The sequence below is a fragment of the Bos indicus genome, chromosome 5 (genome assembly GCF_029378745.1).
Source record: "Bos indicus isolate NIAB-ARS_2022 breed Sahiwal x Tharparkar chromosome 5, NIAB-ARS_B.indTharparkar_mat_pri_1.0, whole genome shotgun sequence".
NCBI lineage: Eukaryota > Metazoa > Chordata > Mammalia > Artiodactyla > Bovidae > Bos > Bos indicus.
Genome location: NC_091764.1, coordinates 56,291,087 through 56,297,768, shown reverse-complemented (window position 1 = coordinate 56,297,768; position 6,682 = coordinate 56,291,087). Strand labels below are relative to the sequence as shown.

General features: G+C 49.5%; 1 protein-coding gene across 3 annotated transcripts; it reads right to left on the bottom strand.

Moving 5' to 3' along the window:
* Positions 1 to 279: 279 nt before the first annotated feature.
* Positions 280 to 6,403, bottom strand: STAC3 (SH3 and cysteine rich domain 3). 3 transcript variants are annotated; one of them, XM_019960971.2, is made up of 13 exons: positions 6,323 to 6,387; positions 6,190 to 6,218; positions 5,409 to 5,469; positions 4,881 to 5,148; positions 4,547 to 4,644; positions 4,260 to 4,332; positions 3,299 to 3,396; positions 1,898 to 1,964; positions 1,673 to 1,722; positions 1,323 to 1,408; positions 1,087 to 1,138; positions 860 to 997; positions 282 to 697 (listed from the first exon to the last, which is right to left on the bottom strand). In XM_019960971.2, exons 3-13 carry the CDS (start codon positions 5,466 to 5,468, stop codon positions 599 to 601), a joined length of 1,089 nt encoding a protein of 362 aa, XP_019816530.1. In that variant the 5' UTR covers position 5,469; positions 6,190 to 6,218; positions 6,323 to 6,387; the 3' UTR covers positions 282 to 598. The 3 variants fall into 3 exon arrangements, with proteins under 3 accessions (XP_070645532.1, XP_019816530.1, XP_019816529.1); XM_019960970.2 differs by having other exon boundaries at positions 283 to 697; positions 6,190 to 6,403; XM_070789431.1 differs by lacking the exon at positions 860 to 997 and having other exon boundaries at positions 280 to 697; positions 6,190 to 6,403.
* Between the last annotated feature and the right edge of the window lie 279 nt (positions 6,404 to 6,682).

Here is a 6,682-nt window from a genome sequence, read left to right as displayed (position 1 = left end):
CTCCCAGCGGCAGGGGCGCGGGGACCGTGACCTCAGTCCGACTCTCTTTCTTCATTGACGACAGAGGCCTTGCCGAGCGGACGCGTCTATCTCCCCACCTCGCGCCAGCCTCAGCCCAGGTGGGTCTCGGGTTACTCGATGGTAGTGAGGGGAGACTGCTGGGGAAGATTCTCCACCCCTTCGGAGGGCTTCTCCTCCCTCCCCCTTCGGCCCCCAGTTAAACAGCAAACTTTTCTTAACTTTTGTCAAAACTTTAATAAATTCTCAATATTCGATGGTTCGTCTCAAACCCCCACCCCTCCCGTCTCCCTAGTAGAGAGGCATTCTTTCTACCCCCACGCCCCCGCCAGATTTGGGAAAAAAGGCTGGGCCTGAGGGTTGCGAATGAGGCTGCTCCAGGCACCAAGAATCCGACGCCCTCGGCGGGGGAGGGGGACGGGAACCAGTCCCTTCCTGGAAGCCCCGTCACGTTTCGGTGGCCTTCCCAGCCCTCCCCAACCCAGCCATGTAGTTGCTTTCGCCCCTTTTCTCCCCAACCTCCACTGGGCCGGCCCAGAATGGGGTTTGGGTTATCTCCCACTGGCAGGCGTCAGCACGCCTAAATCTCCTCCAGAAAGTCGGTGGGGAACAGCCCCACCTTGCGGCCGGTGTAGACCTTGACGTAGCCGCCGGTTTCATCGCCTTTTTGCACCACAATCTAAAGAATTAAAGGACGAGGGAGAGAAAATGGAAGAGCTGAGCAAGGGAGCCCAAAGCCATGGAGGCCCAATCTGGTCCCATGAATGAGTTACGATCTGAAAGGAGTGTAGTTGGAAGAGGAGCCTCTGGGCCTGGCTTTGAGTTGGGGCACCAGAGCTACCTGGTCCTTCTTGAGAGTGATCTGCCCTATCTCGCGGTTCCCCACGAAGGATCTGGTTACGCGGTGCACACGCTCTCCAGCCCGGACCCGAATAATGAAGTTTGGAGGGAAAAATCCGACCTTCTCCCCTATTTTCCCCTAGAGGAGGTGGTAGGAAGAATTAATCTCACAGTCTCAGGCTCTAAACTCAACCCACGTCCCACCTGAGCCTTAGCCATCTCTCTTACCCGCCACCACTCCTCATTGGAGTCATCAATGACTGTGATCTTCTCTCCAGGCCTGGGACAGGAAGGAAGGGGCCTCTGAGATTCAGGGACCTTACACATTCGGTCCCTTGGCTGTGCCCAGGTCCAGCCCCAAATAGGCTCCATGCCCTGAGTCCCCCCTTTTCCTTTCCCATAGGGAACTGGGTTCTCCCTCTCCATTCCCAGTACACCCCCACCCCAATTCTAAGGTCTCTCACGGGAAATCCAGATCGTCCTTCTCCAGGGCTTTGAATCGATAGAGAGCCACAAAGTAATGAGACTGCTGGAAGCCAGGCTGCTTGTGCTGAGGGTGAAAGGGGGTGAAGAGTCTCAGGGCTCCTCTGTCCCACACTGAGGGGCAGGAGGCCAAGGCAGGGACATTTTCCAGACACGCTACATTCCACCTCTCTTCTGTGTCCCTGAACTGAGAGGAATGTGTTGGTCATGTGTATGGGTGAGGTGGTGAAAAGGGCAGGTTAAGGATTGGAACCCACAGAATATGTGTGAGTGCTGTCAGACCTGGGTTGGGGAGAGGACCGGGGTCCCCTTAGGGAGAAAAGATTCTCACTTTGTCATCAGGTGTCTTCTTTTCAGCTTTCTTGTCCCCTTCAGGGTTTCCTAGAATGGGAAACACTGACAAATTGTCTCTGGCTTTTGGACGGTAGCCCTCAGTCCCTTACCTTTCTGTTCCAGGGCCTCTTATCTCTTATCTCCCTTTGGCTCTCCATCCCTGGGGCCATGACTGAGCCCCAGCCCTCCTCCATCTCAATGGACAGAGGTGGGTGTTACTCACCATCCTGGGGTTTGCCTTCCTCTGGTCTGGCAGACTCTGGCTCCTCTTCCATCATGGCCGCTAGAGACTGGAGAGGGCACCAGCATTAGGAAGATGCTGTCTTGAAAACCCACATTGCCCTGGCTGTCAAGTCAGTCCAGAGAACTACAGAATAGGATCTCAGGTTTGGAAGGAGCCTTGGAGGAAGTATCTAGCTAACCACCTGCCTACTGCACGGACTTGCTCTGAAACATCCTGCTAGGTTACCACCTAAATTGTGTTTGAATGTAGGTGACAGGAAGTTCACTACCTTGCAAAAATCCTTGTCTTTTATGTAATGTCTGCTTTTCAAAATATTACAGTGTGTAAGAGAAAAACAGGCAGCACAATTTTTGTAATTCCTTTAAGACGATAGAACCTGAGTGGGCTAGCCTCTCTGGAAGCAGTCAGATCACACTGATAGTACCTTAGAAGTCATGGCTCACTCCACAGAAATCCCTAATTTGCACCTAACCTCCATATCAACTACTTTGAGGCCAGATCTCTAGTTGTGTTTTTGTGCAGTTGATTTTTTTTTTGATCCAAGAACAGTTAGGTATTTTTTCCTTACAAAAATTTTGGATTATTAGTTCTTGGTCTTTCTGCTAGTCTGTAAGGTTTTTGAATATATTATTCAGTGTATAAGTTTTCCCTCATAGGTTTCCTACAAACTTCATGGGACATATCATTTATATCTTCATTTGTAGCAGTGAGAAAAATGTCCATAGGTGAGAACCAAGGACTAAAGCAGGTCAAAAAGCATCAGAAACCTCCCTACAGTTGGAAACTCCCTAAAGGACCAGGATCCTTTGGATGCTGTCATTCAACTAATTTTACGAATCCATCTAACTGTGATCATTATCCACATTAGTCCATCCTTGTCCAGAAAGATATAAGGATATGCTAACAAATCCCTTGCTGAGCTGAATACAAGTCTGTTGTATTACCAATCTAGGAAATGAAGGTGCTCTTGGCCACAAGCTTTGTGTCTCAGTTTCCTCATCTTTAGGATAGATGAGTCAGAACAGATTGTCTTCATGGGCCCTTATGGGGTTCTAGAATGGCATGACAAGTTCTCCTTCCCAAATCCAAAAGCATAGATCGCTTCTGTTGCCTGGCAATGCCAGAGGCCTAGGTCCTAGCCTTTAGTTGAATTATGGTGGTTAATCTGACAAGTTCAGAAGGGAGTTCCTAGAGTAAACACATGCTATAAGGAGATGCTAAACTGAGGCCCTTTAAAACTGCACACAGAAATTTGTCTGTCGGGTTGTGTGCAGTTTTAGGGGAAAAGGATTCCTACTTTTGTCAGCTTTCCAGAGAGGAGACAGGACCTGCTCATTGGGGTCTCTGGAACGGATCTCAGTAGGAAGATTGGGTGCTCACATTTTTCTTATCTGCCTGTCCCTTCTTCCTTTCTTTGTTTGCCATGATCACCCCAGTGCGAAGAGTTTCAAACACAGGGTCATTGCGATTGGCAGAAGCTAGTTGGAATGGAAGAAGAAAAGAGATATTAGTGGGGAGGCAGGAAAAGGCTTGGAGGAAAAAGAGACCACCTAAGTAAGGGAGAGATGGGATTGAGTAATAGATACCCGAGTGTGTGTGTTTAGAATTAGAAAAGCGTCAGCTGGGTATACCTAGATCATCAATTTATAAAGAACTCTAAAGACATCACTGGAAATATGATGGAGAAAAATATTTATCCGCGCTCCTTCCAGGCCGAGCATTGTATGTTGTTAGAAAGACAACTCTACTAATAAGTTGCTTGGGAGCTGGGGAATGCTCAGAACCACTCTTTTCAAGGAGAGTGGGTCCTTTGTGTTACTGTTGGCTTTTATTCCTCTGAGTGGCGTGTGCAAGCTGGGGTACTACCAGCAGTGGGTTCTTCTTTTTTTCCATCCATGCTCCTCACAGAGAGTTCAGTCTCTTCTCCAGATAAAGGTTGAGCAAATTATCAATGAATACATTTTTAAGGGGTGCCAAATTATGAATCTTCCCAGGATGCCCACAGCTCTTGATCTGGCCCTGAGCCTGGCGTTATTTTGTAATAAGGAGATGAGGAGAGTGTAGTTCATGGTTACAAATGGCTTTGCATAGAAAGAGCACAGAGTTTGAATTCAGGCAGATGAAAGTTTCAGTCTCTTCCTTACCATATAGAGCTAAATCTTATCTCCCCCAGCCATAAAACACGGGGATACTGACTTTGTATCCAAGATGGCTAAAACACTAGATTGAGTGAAAACGATGGGAAATAGAATGTTTCAGAATTTGGCTTCCAAATCTGGAGATGGTGATGAAAGCACCTCTAGGCTTTCCCACTCCCTCAGGTTCCATACGGGGCACTTACAGAGATCTTTGACACAAGCGTACTGCTGGTTGCTGTAGAGTGGAGAGCTATAGGCCCGATGGAAACCAGGGGGCTGTAGGATTGGACAGGAGACAACATTAACGATATGAGGCAGGGCCCAGAACCCCATCTCTCCCACAAATACTTGCCCCTTCTTGGAGTGAGAGATGGGCTGAGGAAGAAAAAGCAGGGAAATGGGTGGGATGACTTGAGGAGGGGCTGGCAGAGGAGGAAGCTGGCCATATGTCCCCTCCCTTCTACTTTCTTGCTCCCCAGAGCCTACTCACGATCTTGCCGAAGCATCTCTGCATCTCCACATAGGACTGGCAGTGTTCGTGGATGTTGGTTTTGCAGTTCTTACAGCGAAGCCCAAATTTGTTGTTGACTTGGGAGATGGAGAGAATGCTGGGTGAGGCTACTGGTTTCCCTCCCACTTTGAAGGGCTGCTGCTACTCTAGCTCCCAGGTCCCCTTTCTGTCTGGGAGCCAGCACTGTCTCTAAGTATTTTCTTAGAGCCAGATCTTGCCACAGCCTGTCTGATAAGACAAATACTTCTCTCCTAAACCCTTTCCCCGACCCCTGCCTTCAACAGCACACTCTCCACTTCCCTTTGTGACTCACGCACAATCATCCGGGCACAGACATCACAGAACTTGGGCTTCTTGAAGAAATGATCTTTGAATTTGTGAGGTTTATCATTAACAAGCTTAGGAGGCTCTGGGGGTGGCTCCTCCTCTTCCTCCTCTTCTTCCTCCTCTTCCTCATAGATGTAGTAGATGGGCCCACCTCCAGCTCCCACTGCCTCCCCATTGGCCTGGGGCTCTGGGGGAAGCTCCATCTCCTTTGTCCCTGTAGACTCCTTCCTGAATAACTGTTTCAGCCGCTGTAGCTGAGGGAGGGAGATCCAGTGTTGAAAGAACTGTCTTGCTTTCTAGAGTAGGTAAGGCTGAGGCTATCTATACATTTTTCTACCTGGGACAAGGGCCACACTCCGGGATTAGGGGGTGTGGGGGCTGCGGGTGCTGTTGAGCATTTTAACAGTAAGTAAGATTTTAACATATACAAGTGAGATCAATTCAAGCATTTTTCTTCAAAAGCTGCAGGGGCTCCCCAGCTCCCCACCCCCGGTGGTCAGAGGCCCAGACTCACCCTACCCTTCCGAGTCTCTGATGGAAAAGAGGAGGACTCCAGCACCTCCTTTTCTGTCATCCTGCAAGAAGTTGGACCCACTGTGAAATCTCATCCCCAGCTGCCATTCTTCCCTCCCTTATTCCTGTCCCTTGTAGTAGGGTGGTCCTTGAAGGGGAGGCTTTTCGAGAAATTTGGTTAAAAAGAGATCCTTTCACAAGGTTTATGAGCAGGGAGGGCCAGAGAAAAGCCCAGCAGACTAAAGAACTTCCCAACTAGCTCCTCAAACCAGTAAGCATCCTTCTGCCCTGAGGGACAACCCAAGTTTACAGCCCCAAGGCTGCATGGTTTAGGGATTTTCCTACAGATACTTTGTTTCTCCTGGAAACCTGGGGCAACAGAAATGTGACACACACACCTTCCTAGATCCTCTTTCAAGAGGTTTAATGTGTGTGTCCACAAGCATGCGTGGAGGGATGGGCTGAGGACAGTTGTTCTCCTCTAGCTCTCTCGTGAGCCCTGGGGGCCCAGTGCCTAGTTCCCAGCCTGCCTCAGGCTTCAGCTATTTTAAGTTTTCAGAGTAATACGAGCCTTTCCTTCCCTTACTGCTCCATTCTCCTGATCCCACCCCCACCCCACCCTCCAATCCTAGCTCTTGTCCTGGAGTAGCATAATAAATTCACTCCTAAAACCCAAACTACTCACAAACAAGGAGAGAAATGAAGAAGCTGAATAGACTATGGATTGGGGAAGCTTGGGTGAGCAATCCTGGAAACGGAAAGAGGATGAAGAGGCAACTTACGTTTGGGATTCCCTAAGTCAGTTCACAGCCTGCAGAGGAAAAGAGGGAGCCCCTGTGATCTTGATGGTGGTGCTGGGGGAGGACTGGTCGTCTTCCTTGGGGGCTAAGCCCCCCCAGTACCCTCTGTACTCACACCAGCTACCCAGACGGTGTTTGTAGACCTCCTAGCCTCTTGCCTTGGTGTCAGAGCTGAAATGACAGGGCTAGAGGAAAGTGGACAGCTGAGCGACACAGCTGACACAGAGAAATTGGACACGGGGCGGGCTGGACCCTAACTCCTCCCACCCCCCCGAGTGCTGTTGCCCAGTTTTTCATCTATGGTGTGCAGGTCAGAACTGGCTAAATTCAGGAAGGCACTGTCCATACTGCATACTCATGTGCATGAATTTTTTTTGGGGTTGCTCCATATAGCTTGTGGAATCTTAGTTCCCTGACTGGGAATCGAACCTGGGCCCAGTGAAAGCTCAGAGTCCTAACCACTGGACTGCCAAGG

Excerpts from the sequence above, each read along its gene's own strand:
- STAC3 (XM_019960970.2), bottom strand. The coding sequence starts at position 5,468 with ATGACAGAAAAGGAGGTGCTGGAGTCCTCCTCTTTTCCATCAGAGACT. Across the intron at positions 4,645-4,880 it reads CTGTGCCCGGATGATTGTGC|TCAACAACAAATTTGGGCTT; the intron begins GTGAGTCACAAA and ends CCATCTCCCAAG. Across the intron at positions 1,723-1,897 it reads GGAAGGCAAACCCCAGGATG|GAAACCCTGAAGGGGACAAG; the intron begins GTGAGTAACACC and ends TTCCCATTCTAG.